Source organism: Trachypithecus francoisi, unplaced genomic scaffold (assembly GCF_009764315.1).
Source record: "Trachypithecus francoisi isolate TF-2019V2 unplaced genomic scaffold, Tfra_2.0 Lachesis_group1, whole genome shotgun sequence".
Taxonomy (NCBI): Eukaryota; Metazoa; Chordata; class Mammalia; order Primates; family Cercopithecidae; genus Trachypithecus; species Trachypithecus francoisi.
In genome coordinates, this window is record NW_022681454.1 from 14424219 (window position 1) to 14441464 (window position 17246).

The 17246-nt window shown below is 39.8% G+C and overlaps 1 protein-coding gene across 3 annotated transcripts in view; it reads left to right on the forward strand.

Moving 5' to 3' along the window:
* The window catches only part of C1QTNF7 (C1q and TNF related 7), a 108364-nt gene that overhangs the window by 82410 nt on the left and 8708 nt on the right, over window positions 1-17246 (forward strand). For 2 of the 3 annotated variants that reach the window (XM_033213784.1, XM_033213786.1), the window contains exon 2: window positions 16165-16410. In XM_033213784.1, the coding sequence (XP_033069675.1) occupies window positions 16165-16410 (246 nt within the window). Of the gene's footprint in view, window positions 1-7924; window positions 8243-16164; window positions 16411-17246 lie in introns of those variants that run through there. The other variant, XM_033213785.1, reaches the window with a different exon arrangement.

Here is a 17246-nt window from a genome sequence, read left to right on the forward strand (position 1 = left end):
GCATCATTGAGTGGAGGCATTGCTTCCAGGCCTCTGACCTTCGGATGGTTTTCAGGCGCAAACAAGAGGCGCATAGAGAACTCAGGATAGTCAATGGCACTTGTCAAAGAACAGTAGCCAAAGCTCAGTGGTAAGAGCAGTGGCAGCTATGTCAGCACTATTCACCTACTTCATATTTATGGAGCACCCACGAAGTACTAGGCAACAGGGACTCATTTTCTGTGGATTATTTCAATTAATCTTTACAACAATCCAAGGAGCCAAGTACTATCACTCTCCTCATCTTAAACCAAGAGCTTGGATTGAAAGTCAGACAAATCTGGGTTTGAATGCCAAATCTATCACTCAGTAGCTGTGTGACCTTGGGCCAGTTCTCTCATTTAGAAACTTCAGTTCCCACATCTGTAATAAGGAGATAACAATACCTACTTCACTAAGTGGTCAGGACTCACTGTAGGTAGCATATAGTAGATGGTTAATAAACATATAGATATAGATATTTAAAATTTGTGGTACAACCATACAATGGAATACTACTCAGCAATGAAAGAAACATGCAACACAAATGACTCTGAAAAACATTGTGTTAAGTGAAAGAAGAGAGCCTCAAAAACCCACTCATTGTAAGATTCTATTTATATGACACTCTGGAAAAGGCAAAATTACAGGACAGATATATGATCAGAGGTTTCAGGCAGCTCGGGTGGAGGAGACTGACTACAAAGGGACAAAAGGGAACACTTTGGAGCAAACGGAAATGCTCTATATCTCTTTTTTAGTGGTGGTTACACAATTGCATACATTGGCCAAAAGTCATCATATTTACCAAATTTTACCAAAATCAAAAATTTACCAAAAGGGTACATTTTACATTTTAATAATTATACTCTAATAAATCTGCTTAAAAAAAAAGGATATTGCTCAGATATGACAGCAAAGGAGCTTCTTAATCCAGATTCCTTGGGATTTGGCAGATGTTTTATCTCCAGTTCATTGACCTGAACATGCCTAGTTGTTCTTTTTCATATTTGCCTATCCAATAATTCATCCTACCTTCCCCAGGGCAGAATAAATCAAGAGGTGAGGGAGGAAAAGAGTATACTTGGAAAATCCTTCCTCCTGAAGACCAAAGGTTCAGGGAAAATGCATTCTCATCTAATATCTACCCTAACCTAATATTATTTCATCTAATATTATTTCCTGTCCATTCAATGCTAAATTTCCAAATAGCTCAGTGGGTACATGGAAATTCATTATCTACTTGATCTCTATCTTTTAATATGTTTAAAACTTTTGATAGTTTTTTTTTTAGAAAGGGTCATGCTTTGTCACCTAGGCTGGAGTGCAGTGGTACAGACATGGCTCACTGCAGCTTCAACATCCTGGGCTCAAGCCATCCTCCCACCTCAGCCTTCTGAATAGATGGGCCTATATATGCACTCCAGCAATGGCTGGCTATTTCTTTTTTTTTTTTTTTTTTTTTTTGAGAGATCGGGTTTTGCCATATTGCCCAGGCTGGTCTCAAGCGATCTTCCCACCATAGCCCCCCAAAATGCTGGGATTACAGTCATGAGCCACCACGTCTGGCCAACTTTCTATAATTTTTTAAGTTTTTTATGTTTTAAAATACGAGAAGTGATATTTTGGGCAAGGTAAAGTATTATGATCCAGGATAATGCTATATTGTTAATTCACATTTATCCACAATCATGGATATCTATGTAGATTAAAACATTGGATTGTCTTCTACATGTGAAGTTAGGAACCAGGTATCAGTGAAGGCTGTAGAGCAAAGACTCTTTTGGCCATCCTTCAGGGACCTGAGTTCCAGTTCTGGTTTAGCATAAATAGGTTATTTGGGCAATTCACTTCTTACTGAATCTGGCTTTTTATCTGTGAAACGGGAAACTCAAGCAGATAACCTCTGAGATCCCTTCTTCTCTAACAGTGTGAAATTCCCAGTGCAATGTAAGAACTATGAGTTGAGATCCTGTCTTCTGCTTTCAAAGCTGTATGTTCAGGGCCCAGCACAGTGCCTGGCACACACAGGGGTCAATGACATTTGTTCATTCCATGAGTCAGTGAATTGCCTTTTTTAAATATGCAAACTCCTTTTCTCATAAGAACCCACCTCTTTTCCTGCAATGAAAGCAGATTCAGTTTAGAAACCAAACTGAGTTGTTTCAGCTGGTTGAAGTCAGCTTGAAAAGCCAGGAAAGTGGCAGCAGGTACCACCTCTACCTGGTCAACAGCCTGGTTCATGAAATCCCACTCACAGCCTTTCTGGGGAACCTACTGACCCCTGGACAAGGATCAGAACCTCCCGTGGCCAACAGAACCCTGCCTGGCCCAGGCACATCCTCCCTGCAGGCTCATGCCTGCCTTTGCTCTTTCCCACTAGCCTCCACTCAGCATCATCCTCTTGCACCTCAGGGCCTTTGTATATGGCATTCTCTCAGCCTCGATGTGTTTTTCTGCACTTCTGCCAGGTTCACGCCTACTGTTTTTCCCCCTTTTAGGTCAGATGTCATTCCTTTAGGCAAATTCTCTCTTTAGGCAAGATTCAACTGGGTCGTCCAGCGAAACACTCCACAATATCCGTTATTTTTTCCTTCAGAGCATTCTCCAAAACTTATTGAATTTATCAAATGGTATTAATTGTCCTTCATATGATATGAATAACAAATAATCTCATTTTTCTTCCATCATTTGTTCTTGCCAAATTCTGTTGGATCTTTCTTCCTTGCCCTTTCATGACATCTCAGGCAAATTTCTTGGCTTTCTGGTAACTTCCACTTACATGAACAATTTTATTAGTCAATTTTATTAGTCTGACTCATTTTCAGATATTAAAAAGACAAATCTAAATCAAGTTTTCTATTTTATATCCAATACAATACTTGTCCATCTCTATGACTGTAGTTCAGGATATGCTATACCCTTTCACTCTTCCCCATCTCCTGCCACCTCCTTTCACTTTCAGCTCCTCTTGAGTCAGGTCAGAGAGTAGAGAATCAGGAAAAAAGTGACTGAATTATTTTTACTTAATAAGTGCTATTTGTATGATCCTCTCCTGGCTCCAGTGTCTGCTGCTGTGCACTCCAGGTAGCCAAATGCTGGGTCTTTCGGGGTGAAGGTGTTCCTTGGTTGATAGCTTGCAGTGCTCCCACACCAGCCTCAGCTTCTGCACTCAGTGATACACCCAGTGACTTCTCAGTGGCCTCCCCCGACTAGGAGGACTCGTTGGCTCAGGAGGTCCCATCAAGATGGCCCAACTCAGCTGCCTTCCTCAGTACCATCTCTCTCTTAGGGAGGGCATATATTCTTGCCTCTCTGACAGCTGCCCCTGCACTGCTTTCCCTTCTCCACAACTCTATCTTGATGCCTCTCTTCAAACACTAATCCTTTCTGAGTTTCTAGTTTTCTCTTATGTGGACTGAAAATGGCTGATGGTGACTGCCAGATCCAGCTGGATTTTAACAAGTTCTAAGTCAATGTATGAGCACTGGTTGCCTATCATTCTCCGCTTTGTGTTCTCAGCTGAAATTCCAAGTGGATGGGAATTCCCAATTCATATCCTGTTAAGCATAGTTCTGTGATTATTTCATAAATACCTCTCTTCCCCACTAGATTTTGTCTCTACAAGGACTCTTTGTTTGCTCTTTACTGAACACTCAGACCAAGCGTTCAGCATCTGACATATAGTAGCAGCTAAATAAATATGTGATGAAGTAATAAATAAAAGAACAGGATGAGACACAAAGAAGACCAGATTCGTATTACTACAACTCCCTGGTTTGTAAGGACAAGCAGATAAGGCATCATTTGAGCAAGAGTAGAGAAGGCAAAGATTCCTAGAGCCTGGCTGCCCATTGGAATCACCCATAGAGCTTTTAAAAAATATCAATGCCTAACTTCATCTGCTGATGTGCTCATTCAGTAGATCTAGTTAAGAACCAGTGAGCTAAAGTGCATGAGAGATCCAAATTATGTGCTAGAAGGGTTCAGGAGAAGACAGGGTTGTACCTGGTTGAGAATACCAGGGAGACTTTCTGTAGAAAGTGATGCATACAGAAGATAAATGTGAACAGATGGAGAAAGAGGCATAGGGGAGACATGGTTGGTAATGGCTTGCAGCTACTGGAGATGATATAAGCAAGGCACTGAGGTTAGAAAGAGAAGATTCGATTCGAACAGAACGCAGGGCACCCATGGAGAGGAGAAGGAAGAAACAAGGGGTATGCAACTGCAAGTTGTTTGGATGCAAAAAATGTGGTCTTTTAAAGTTAGCAACAACCTAGGAAGTAAATATGTTAAGTGGTTAGGTGTGTCAATTGTGTATCAGACTGTCTAAATTACTCAGCTGTAGAAGGAGGATGATGCAATTACTCACCTCAAGAGGTTATGATGAGGATTAAAGAAAGTGATGCTTGTCATGTCTTAGCACATTGTACATGTTCATTACATATCAGCTAGAAACTTCTTTTTAAAATAATTCTACTACCTAGAAAAATGGTGTGTGTGTGTGTATGTATGTGTGTAGTGGTGTGCAGAGCTAGTTTACACCTGCCAGCAAGGACCAATTCTACAATTCTATATTCTACAACTTCCCAACTCTGCATTCAGTGAAGGTCAGATTGTTAGCTTGAAATTGACCGTGTCGGGGGTATTCACTCAAAGAAAATTAACAAAAGCTACAAATCTGAACCTTCTTTTTGAGAGCTAGGTTAGTGGCAAACTGTTAGGTGCTCTGGGAACATTGATGGGATTGGAATGGAATGGACCAAATTCAGTTGAAAAGTAAATAATGATATAGGGATAAAAAGGCACACAAGTTGAGAAAGGAAGATTATCTGCCTAGGAAAGATAAAATAAGACCCCGTCATTGGGGTGAGTGGCAGGTAAAAATGGAATCTGACTTTTATTCTGAGTCAATACTTCCTTCAGCATATTTTTCTACCCATCACTTCACCACTGCTTCTAAAATAAGTGTGAAAATAACTGACAAGCTTTATCAACATCTGAGGTTCTGAAAACTCTCAGAGACATTTTTGAAGGTTCATTCTCTCTGGGAAAAAGAATGAGTTCAGAAAGACACAGATTACAATAAATTATCTGAGATGAGAAATAATAAAAAAGAAAAAGAAAAAATCCAATTGTATTGAAGAACTGAGAAAATACTGTAATACTTTTTTTTTTTTTTTTTTTTTTTGGGGGGGGATGGAGTCTCACTCTGTCGCCCAGGCTGGAGTGCAGTGGCCAGATCTCAGCTCACTGCAAGTTCCCCTCCTGGGTTTACGCCATTCTCCTGCCTCAGCCTCCCGAGTAGCTGGGACTACAGGCGCCCGCCACCTTGCCCGGCTATTTTTTTTGTATATTTTTTAGTAGAGACAGGGTGTAATACTTTAATGATACAAAAAATCTTATTTTGTTGGTGCTGGGAAAACTGGCTAGCCAGATGTAGAAATCTGAAACTGGATCCCTTCCTTACACCTTATATAAAAATTAATTCAAGATGGATTAAAGACTTAAATGTTAGACCTAAAACCATAAAAACCCTAGAAGAAAACCTAGGCAGTACCATTCAGGACATAGGCATGGGCAAGGACTTCATGTCTAAAACACAAAAAGCAATGGCAACAAAATCCAAAATTGACAAATGGGATCTAATTAAACTAAAGAGCTTCTGCACAGCAAAAGAAACTACCATCAGAGTGAACAGGCAACCTACAGAATGGGAGGAAAATTTTGCAATCTACTCATCTGACAAAGGGCTAATATGCAGAATCTACAAAGAACTCAAACAAATTTACAAGAAAAAAACAAACAACCCCATCTAAAAGTGGACAAAGGATATGAACAGACACTTCTCAAAAGAAGACATTTATGCAGTCAACAGACACATGAAAAAATGCTCATCATCACTGGCCATCAGAGAAATGCAAATCAAAACCACAATGAGATACCATCTCACACCAGTTAAAATGGCAATCATTAAAAAGTCAGGAAACAACAGGTGCCGGAGAGGATGTGGAGAAATAGGAATACTTTTACACTGTTGGTGGGACTGTAAACTAGTTCAACCATTGTGGAAAATAGTGTGGTGATTCCTCAAGGATCTAAAACTAGAAATACCATTGGACCCAGCCATCCCATTACTGGGTATATACCCAAAGGATTATAAATCATGCTGCTATAAAGACACATGCACATATATGTTTATTGCAGCACTATTTACAATAGCAAACACTTGGAACCAACCCAAATGTCCATCAATGATAAACTGGATTAAGAAAATGTGGCACATATACACCATGGAACACTATGCAGCCATAAAAAAAGGATGAGTTCATGTCCTTTGTAGGAACATGGATGAAGCTGGAAACCACCATTCTCAGCAAACTATTACAAGGACTAAAAACCAGACACCACATGTTCTCACTCATAGGTGGGAATTGAACAATGAGATCACCTGGACACAGGAAGGGGAACATCACACATTGGGGCCTGTTGTGGGTGGGAGGAGGGGGAAGGGATAGCATTAGGAGATATACCTAATATAAATGATGAGTTAATGGGTGCAGCACACCAACATGGCACATGTATACATATGTAACAAAGCTGCACATTGTGTACATGTACCCTAGAACTTAAAGTATAATAATAATAAAAAAAAGAAAACCTTATTTTGTGTTGTAAGCAACATTAAAGAGAAGTTAGAGAAGTTATGAATGACACAGAAAAGAAAATATGAATATCCACAAATTGTATCAACACTTTAAGGCAGAAAAATAAGAATGCATCTATTCTTTTATTGGTCTACAAATTCATCCACTTCTGAGCCCCCTGGCAGAGATGGGGCTACTCCAAAGAAGAGATAATGGAAAAAGCCCACTTAAGAAGTTATCGCTTATAAACAAATAAATGAACATATTGAAAGGCTGTATCACCTGAAATTAAGCTTGTAAATGGGTGACATCAGACACCATCATTTGGTTCGAGAATATTAAGAACTATGAGAAACCCTGGAAATAATCAAGGACAACCATTTTATTTTGAAAAGGAGAAAACAGACCCAGAGACTTTATCTGATTAAAATTTGACTCTAATTCAGCAATAAGTTATGACTAGCTTCTATGCTCAAGACATTGTTTTGACCATACTATCATGGCATTAAGATTTTGGACAACCAACAAATTCAAAGGACCATTTCCTCCAGTGTGGAGAGTGGATCCCAAAGGCAAAATTAAGCTGATCAGAATGGGGAGCCCAGCAATCTCCTTGGTCAAGTGTGCGGTCAATGTCCACTTCACCAACTCTGGAAACATTCCTTTCAATAAGAGTTCTCATTGCTTGAGAAGAATGAGAGGAAAATAAAGATAAAAACAAGATTTTTTTCAGCTGTCTAATTTCCATAAATGACATCATAAATTATATATTGCTGTTGCCAAGGAAATATAAGAAATACACAGCAGAGGGAAACAAAGAAATTGATTGCACCGTAGACGACTAGTCATATGCTTTGGAGAATCATTCTGCCTTTTGAGATGTTATGATCAGTTCTTTAGAGGCACAAAGACATATTAGTTTTCTAAAAATACCCAATCATTTATCCATTCAGCAAAGAACAAAGAAAACAAAATCAGTACAATTCTCATAATCCTCTTTCTTTTCACAGCACATAGAATGAGGGGCTGTTTTCCTGCCATATTTGCCAAGAATAGGGACAGTGCTCATTATTCCACAAGACACCATCCTAGGTCCAGAATCTAAAGGCTCTACCTCCAAAACTCTCAAATACAAAATGGCTTTTTTCTCTAAGTTAACAACTAATTTCCAGTCAGTGAGTAATTTTTTTCCTGAAACATTCACTCAGTGGAAAACAAACGAAGAGGGAAAAAATTAAGTAAACAAATCTGAAAAAGAGGCCACAACACACAGAGATGGAGAAGCTCTAAACTTACCACTGAAGGAAAGCAGACACTTAAAGTTTATCCCAAACAAAACTGTAATTTTAACTGGTCCCCGAGTTGAGCCTCACTCGATGAATGACTTCCAGGGCCTTTGGCTCTTTGGGACTAAACGAGAAAATTATTTTTAGCACAACTATTTGGAAATCTTTGAGAACTTGGATCTGTTATTCTGTCTGGTACCAAAGCAAGTTTTTCACTGAGCTCTCATGAAAGATCCTCAGTCTCTTGTGGATTTAGAATCCTGCAGCAGCCCACCATCTAAGAGCAAGGTATGGTGTTTACTCTTTTTTTTAGAATTTTGGCAAATGTAGATGGAATGGCCTGTTCTAGTGATGGGAGCTTTTTAGCTTGTTAAACAGATGATTCTGTAGGAAGATTCCATAAAACTAAAGACCTAGCTTCAAATCTCTGGACTGACACTAGCTTTCTAACCATAGACAAGTTGTGGGACTTCTCTGGACCTTGGTTCCCCCATCTAACCTACCACAGGATGGTTTTGGGGAGGATGATATGGGCTTAGCATTGCTCTCTAGGATATAAAATGTTTTGCAAATGTCAGGGTTTTTTAAATCATTGTGCCATAAAGCAGCTAAAACTTTATCAATAATGAACTTTTGACAATAATAAATATTGATGAATATTTTTTCTTCATTGAGTCTCTACTGTAGACTAGTCTCTGTCCTAGAGTTCACATTTTAGTGAGGAAACAAGCAAGTCAATAGATAGCCATAACACAGTGCAATTGTGTGGCCTTGCAGGGACTTGAGTAGTGCCAGGAGGAGAAGGAGGTTAATTCATGGCAAACAGGAAAAGCAGTTCTGCAGAGGAAAATTGGAGCCCCCAAAGGCAAGGCGCTGGTGAACAACAACATAAAAGGAACTGAGGCATGAGCAGCTCAGGTCTCCATCCTGTCCCAATCACAGTGCCACTCCCAGTGCAACAAGAGAAGCACAGAGCCTGCTGTTGTGAAATCTCCACCTCTGCAGGCCAAGGAAATGTCTCATTTTGGCTTTCCCTGGTTACCTATTCTCTTCTTAATGATTTCCAGGCAAAGCATATTTCAACTTGAATTAATTATCAAGTCCAGCCCATTGTCATGAAGTAATACGTTATAGTTTCCCTCACATGATGTAGGGACAAATTCAAGTGTTTGAAGACAAAAGAACTCAGTTCAAATTCTGGCTGCACCATTTCATGCCTGTGTGGACTTGAGCCCACCAAGTATCAATGTTCTTACTTGTAAAGTGAAGATAATAGCACTTACTTCATAACAAGTGGTGTGAGGATAAAGTAAAGGATGTCCTTAAAACACCTGGCACAGAAATAAGAATACTGGTCTGTCCCTGCATTCCAATTCATTTTTTTATTCAGTTTTTTTTATTATGGTAAAATACACATACCATAAAATTTACCACTTCAACCATTCTTATGTATACGGTTCTGCAGCATTAAATACATTCATATTGTTGTGCAATATCATCACCATCTCTCCAGGACTTCTTCATCTTCCCAAACTGAAACTCTGTACCCAAGAAACTATAAATTCCCATTCCCCTCTCCCCTTCTTCTTCCTACAACGAGTATTCTACTTTCTGTCTCAATGAATGTGACTACTCTAGGAACTTTGTGTAAGAGGAATCACACAATATTTGACCTTTTGTGACTGACTTATTTCACATAATATAATGTCTTCAGGGTTCCTCCATGTTGTAGCATGTGTCGGTATCTTCTTTCTTTTTAAGGCTGAAGAAGATTCCATTGTATGTGTAGACCAGGTTTTGTTTACTCATTCACCTTTCCATGGACACTTGGGTTGCTTCCACCTTTTGGCTATTGTGAATTACGCTGGAGACATGGCTGTGCAAATATCGGTTTGAGTCACTGCTGCTATGAACATGCATGTGCAAATATTTGAGTCCCTGATTTTACTTCGTTTGGATATATGCCCCAAAGTGGAATTGCTATATCATATGGTAATTCTCTTTAATTTTTTTGAGGAGTCACTATATTGTTTTCCATAGGTGCTGCACCATTTTACATTCCCACCACCAACATATTTTATTTTTACAAGAAAAAAATATACTTGGAGTCTACTTACACTGAGGAAAAAATAATATGCTATTTACAAAGGGATCTCAGTCTATGAACATGTTTTCCAGGAGTTCAGTCTTTGTACTGAGTTAATCAGTATTTCTCCAAGTATTTTCCGTGGCTAGTTTAGCAAGAACAAAGGGTTCCAGGATTAAATAAATTCGTAAAATACTATATACAACATTTCTGCCTCAAATATAAACACATTAACATGGAGGCTCATGAATCACAAATTAAATTTTTTTAATGTGTTTTAAAAACAAAAACTTGTTGCTTTGCAATCCCTACAGAAAAATAGGACTGAGGATTATTTATAATTAGCATCCAGGACAGATGTGTTCAAGATTAACAGTTTTTCCAGGCTGAGCATGGCAGCTCACTCTTGAAACCCCAGCACTTTGGGAGACTGAGATGGGCAGATCGCTTGAGTTTAGGAGTTCAAGACCAGCCTGGGTAACTTGGCGAAACCTCATCTCTCCAAAAATACAAAAGTTAGCCAGGTGTGTTGGCACACACTTGTAGTCCCAGCTACTCATGGATTCAATTAAATGTTTTAAAGCATGTTGTATGTGGAGTGCAGCTAAGGGGTATAGGTTTCTTTTTGGAGTTTTAAAATAGTCTTTAATTTGATTGTGATGTACATTGAGTTGTACACTTTGGTAAATTTTATGGTGTGCAAATTATATCTTTATAAAGCTGTTAAAAATTATTATAATGTTTATGAAATTGTGACCCACATGTTTTATTCCCAGTCAAAATAACCAAGTTCACTGCAAGGCAGTGGGGGGAATGAGTAAAGAGTGGATTATTCAATACAAGTAGTTGAAAATATAAAGTTGTATCCCTACCTCACACTTTTTATCAGAAACATTCTGATGGAACAAATTTTTAAATGTGAAAAAAATGAAACAAAAATTGAAAGAAAATCACAAGGATTCTTTTCAGGACCTTAAAGTGGTGAAGGCCTTCTAAACATAATAAATTGAACCTCAAAAAATAGTTTCATGGTAAAAATATTTTAAAATACATGAGGAAAGACAAAGGACAAACTGGGGGAAATTATTTGCTGCTCAGGTCATAAGCCATTTGTAGATAGATAGATAGATAGATAGATAGATAGATAGATAGATTCATTGCACCATTGCTTATAATAGCAAAAGAAAGAAAATAGTCCAAATACCCATCAGTAGGAAACTGGTTAAATATTACAAACACATCTATATGATGGATTTTTTAGCCATTAAATTAAAAAGGCCAAGACAGCTCTACACATACAGGTGTCAATACAGAAGCTACAAATACTCATATGGAAACTAAGTGAAAAGGCAATGCACAGAACATTGTATATGGGATGCCAACATGGGGAAGGAGGACACACAAGAAACTGGCAAAGGTGATCACCTCTAGGGAGGGAACTTGGATATCCAGAAGACTCAAAGGGAGGAGAAGAAATTGACTTTTCATTGCATACTCTTTTTTCTTTTGAATTCCCTATACAAGAAAAATTAATATTAAAATATTTTTTAAACACCCTAGACTATGTCACGTTAAAGCAACTCAAGTTTTTTATTTGTATTTCTCAAACACTGCAAAAAGGACACACAGACTCCAGGGAGATTTCTTCAAACCCCATTTCCCTCTTTCTTGTGTAATGTTCTCATATTTCATAATTTCTCACCAGTTTTTTTCCCCCACAAAGCTCAAACCTCCCCACAAAATTATCCTCTTTCTCCAGCCATGTTTTTTGGGTTAAGCTCTGCTGTAGGTGGTTGGACACATCCATGATTTCAACAAAGATCCCTGCCCTCATGTAGTTTACATTCTATCAGGGAAAATGTAGATATAAAATAAAGATAGGAATTAGCTACTCAGTTAGAGGTGAAAAGTACAATAGAGAATAGAAAAATGTAGAGCAGATAAAAGGAAGGTCATGGGCAGAAGAAGGCAGATTGCAGTGTTAAGCATGGTGATAAGGGTTGAACTTAATGACAAGATAACATTTAAGCAAAAATGTGAAGAGGGAGATGAAAAAGTAAGCTATATGGACATCTTGGTGAAGGGGGATTTAAACAATGTGAAGAGACACGTGAGACCCTAAGGCGGGGCATAACTAGTGTCTTTGAGGAGCACCAAGGAATCCAGTGTGACTGGAAGTGACAAAGTGAGGAGAATAGAAGATGAAGATGAAGTCAGGGAAATAAGGAGGGCCTTGTAGACCATCGCACCATGTAACATGAAGCTTTGGGCCCTTAAGTGCAATGAAGAACCAAACAGCGTGATGCCACTGTGATTTTTCCATTATAATCCCCACCCTGTGGTCTTCTTGCATCAACTGAGTCCCAATATTTGACTGACCAGTCACCATCGTGCCACTAGCATGCATCAGGCACCACAACACATTGTTCCTCAATTATTTTTGTTTTTTTGAGACAGGGTCTGGCTCTGTTGCTCAGGCTGGAGTGCAGCGGCACAATCTCGGCTCACTGCAACTTCCACCTCCAGAGTTCAAGTGATTCTCCTGCCTCAGCCTCTCGAGGAGCTGAAATTACAAGTGCACGCCACCATGCAGGGCTACTTTTTGTATTTTTAGTAGAGGCAGGTTTCACCATATTGGCCAGGCTGATCTTGGACTCTTAACTTCGAGTGATCCTCCCACCTCGGTCACCCAAAGCGCTGGGATTACAGGCATGAGCGACCACGCCCAGTCTGTTCCTCAATTCTGATAAGGATTTTTATGGAATAATCACTTTGAGTGCCTTTTTAAAAGTTTTAATTGGGAATGTTTGAAGCATTTAGACTCCTGTACAGGCAGTAGTATTGTCGTGCATTTGTCATGAAAGCGATCCATTTATTCAATGAATAAATCTGTTTCCATTGTTTGAATGTATTCCTTCTTTGAGTGCCTTTTTGCCTGGCTATTGGCAATACTGAATATCCTTTCTTCCAATCACATCTTTAAAATTTCTGCTTCCTTTGTCCACCATCAACTAGACCCTTACCACACTCTTCTTCACAGACTGTTCCTATGACTATTGACATAGTTGTGCTTTCACACCTGCATCACCATGTCTGAGAAGCCACTGTCCAAATCAGCTTTTCTGCAGATGCTTTCAGGTCCTTCCTGAAAGCAACTCTGGCCTCAGCCTATACCCTTGCACCCCATGTCTAGTTAAAAGCCTCATTATGACTATCTTCTATAAACCTTTATTTTTTTGGTGGAGATGGGGTCTTGCTATGTTGCCCAGGCTCCTCTCAAATTCCTGGGCTCAAGTAATCCTTCCACCTCAGCCTCCCAAAATACTGGGATTACAGATGTGAGCCACCATACCCAGCTTTTTTTTTTCTGGGGAGGGGAGTGCATTCATTTTTCTGGGAAGGGAGGTGATTTTACTGCTGTCCTGCTCCATCACCACAGCATAATGGGCCCTGCATGCTCCAGGCCTGCATCATGTATCACCACAGCAAAAACATGATGTACTTGAACATGTTCCCTCCCAGGATATGTATTAAAATTATTTAAAGAAAACAGAATAAAGTAATAACTTAAGTGATAAGGCACCAACAGCAATTTGAAAAATTAAATGTCCATTTTAAATGGTAACAAGACAAGAACTTAAGATTGGGCTTACTCTAGCCCATCGTCTCTTCCTGTCAAATTGCAACAATTCTATGGGAAATGATTCTAAATTTCAAGACACAAGTAGCAGACAAATACGCGAGAACACATATCACCAGTAATCACAGGACAGCCTGCATCTCCAGGAGGCCTCCTTGGCAGGTAGCCCACTGTGATTCCAGGCCCCAAAGAGCTTGGCAAGTTCCAGAAAGGTGACCCCCTGAGGAAGCGCTTTAGAGCTCCTGAGATTAGCCTTGCTTCCCCCACATTTTAAAAATGAAGCCCCAGACAGGGCCACTTTCTCATTCCTTCCAAAAGCCTCCTCTAATCAGCCTTTCGCAAGGGAGAGGGAACTGCTAATTTAATCAATGCATCTTGTTCTCTTGTTCTGACCGTGGCAGAGGATGTGAACAGAATGTTCTTTCCATATATATATATATATATTTTTTTTTTTATCTGCAGCTCCTTTGGAAGGCCTGTATTGAATGCACTGGGCTTGTCAGAAAGTGCCTTAATCCCAGTTGAGCAATAGAATCAATAATTTTGGATTTGTGCTGTATGACAAGTCTACCACACAGGGCATGGCAAAAATGTTCTCCTTGCTTTTTTTTAAACTAGTAACACTGAGATTTAGTCAAAGTTACAGAGCCTGAATTCGGATAAGTTGCCTTGGTTTTTCACTAATAAGATTTCTAGGAATCAGGCTTACTTCAAAATCACATGTGCACACTGTGTTTTTCTTAGTTTGTCATTCCTATGCTCTGGCAAATTTCTGGGTCTAATTCCAAGATGTTGCAATTTCCCCCTGGGTACCACAAAAATGGTGATGTGTGCCTGGTCAATTTTCTTACATGGCTGTCAAAAAACAAAAGAAATTTCATCTGATTGCTTTCCCCACATTTTGTGATTATTTCCTTTGCGAGAGTATACACCAGGTTAAGCACCATGTAGATTTCTTGTTAAAGCACAGGTCCAATCATCCAAACACAACTCATTTACATGACCCCAGAACCACCTGTATATATTCTTCCCTTTAAAAAACTGCTACTCCTAAGGAGCATTTAGCCTAAAAAATCAGGTATCCCCAATCTATTCCACTCTCCATCTCACTTTCAGCCTATATGCCAAAGTGCCTACTAATAAATGGCCCATCATTCTCAGCTTCTAGGCTTTGTGGGGGAGTAGGGTTGGGGCCCAAGTCCTATTAGATCAGAATTGAAGAGACCTGCTGCCTGCTTCACTTGGAGCATGTGAGCCATGTGTGGCTTAATTTCACAAAGCTCTTTAATTGAGCCCCAGTGCTAACAGCTTAATGGGACACCACGGCATTACATCCTGCAGATTTTAAATTAAAGTTTGAGACTCCCCTCAGGACATGCACAGTACTCCAACTAACACTAATTGGCATTACACATGATTACCAAGTGAAAAACATGGTTTTCCTGAAAATGCCTCCTCTTTTCTCCAGCTTTCAATAGTCCATAAATTCTAAGAAAACAATCACGGTGCATGCAAAGATTAGCTAGAATGATATCTAGCATGATGTTTATATTGGGAGAACTTTGGAAACAACCTAAATATCTATAATGGGGGTTCTGTACATAAAAGATAGTAGAGACAAAAGCAATTATTTTTTAATGTTACACATAATTTTGACATGAGAAGGCATTCATGATACATTGTCAAGTGAAAGAAGTTAAAGAAGTATAGAAATGGCATGGTATCACTTTCTCCATAGTATAGACAAAGGAGACTGGAAGGATATATATACTAAAATGTAAATCTCAAGGTGGTAAAAAAATGTTGATGTTTATCTGTTTCATTTCCAGATCTAAATTTTATTCTTTAAAAAATGCACTACTGGTCGGGCGCAGTGGCTCAAGCCTGTAATCCCAGCACTTTGGGAGGCCGAGACGGGCGGATCACGAGGTCAGGAGATCGAGACCATCCTAGCTAACATGGTGAAACCCCGTCTCTACTAAAAAATACAAAAAACTAGCCGGGCGAGGTGGCGGGCGCCTGTAGTCCCAGCTACTCGGGAGGCTGAGGCGGGAGAATGGCGTAAACCCGGGAGGCGGAGCTTGCAGTGAGCTGAGATCCGGCCACTGCACTCCAGCTCGGGCAACAGAGCGAGACTCCGTCTCAAAAAAAAAAAAAAAAAAGCACTACTTTTCCGAAAAGAAAATGCCATTTTTAAGTCCATCATTGATTTCTGAAGAATAAATGCAGTGATTTATTTTGAAATGTGTTTAACCAATTCTTCATCTGCACCAACTCCTGTGTAGGGCACTGAGGATTCTATATCAATTATGTGTTAATAATTTTCAATGGAATTATGAAGGTAAACGGGGTTTTACATGTGTGGAAAGATGAACACTGGAGTGAATTGTTGCAAATGCACATCAGTTCACACTGATTTAATCATGCCAAACCACCCCCTCCCCATACAGAAAGTTCATTTATGTCCATATGTTTCTCTTCCAGAGCCAAAGATGTTTGTCTTGCTCTATGTTACAAGTTTTGCCATTTGTGCCAGTGGACAACCCCGGGGTAATCAGTTGAAAGGAGAGAACTACTCCCCCAGGTATATCTGCAGCATTCCTGGCTTGCCTGGACCTCCAGGGCCCCCTGGAGCAAATGGTTCCCCTGGTCCCCATGGTCGCATCGGCCTTCCAGGAAGAGATGGTAGAGACGGCAGGAAAGGAGAGAAAGGTGAAAAGGGAACTGCAGGTAATGAATGAGAGGTTGCATAAAACATCCTCCTTCACCCCCACCTTAAAACTGTTCCCCTTTCTTTGTTACTTTTTCTAATGGGAATTGTTCCTTAAACCCCTTCTCTACTTTCATTAATCATAACAATTCACTGAGCCCTTACTAGGCTTCAGATGCTTCCCTAAACTCTGTACCTGCATCCTTATTTCACTGTAATGTCAACTCTTTCAGCTGAACACTATCCCATCCTATAGATGAGAAAATTGAGCCACAGCATGATTAAATGAATTACTGAGAATGGACCGGAGTGGACATGCACTGCCAGTAGCTGCCAGAGCTGGACTCAAACATCTGATGCCCAGAAGTACTGGGCTATTGCAGCCAGCAGGCAATGGCTGGATGTGCAAGCACATGGATGGACAGACAGATGGAAGGAAGGGGAAATGGACAGACTAAGCAGAGGCAAAAACCAGGAAGCAGATGCACGGATGCCATCCTGCTCAGCATGAATACCCTGAACAAAGATACATAAAGGGCTTCTAAATGTTATTTCTCACAGAGGAAGTGACAACAGCACTGGAAAGCCCGCCTTTCCCAGCTCATCACTTTCCCACCTGACACACAGCAGCTAAAAAGTAGACTTTTACAGTCCTTTACAGCAACATAATTGCCCAATAGTCCTTGAGTAATTTTCACTTTGTTTCCCCCCAAAATAAGTTGGTCCAGGAAGCTTGCCAGATTTTTCAGTCCTTCAGAGTAAACAGAATTGAAATTCTAGACAGGCTGTGTGAACTCTAAAAGAGGAAGGGATTTGGAATTAGTCTTTCAAGACAAATTGCTAAGCATAAAAGTTG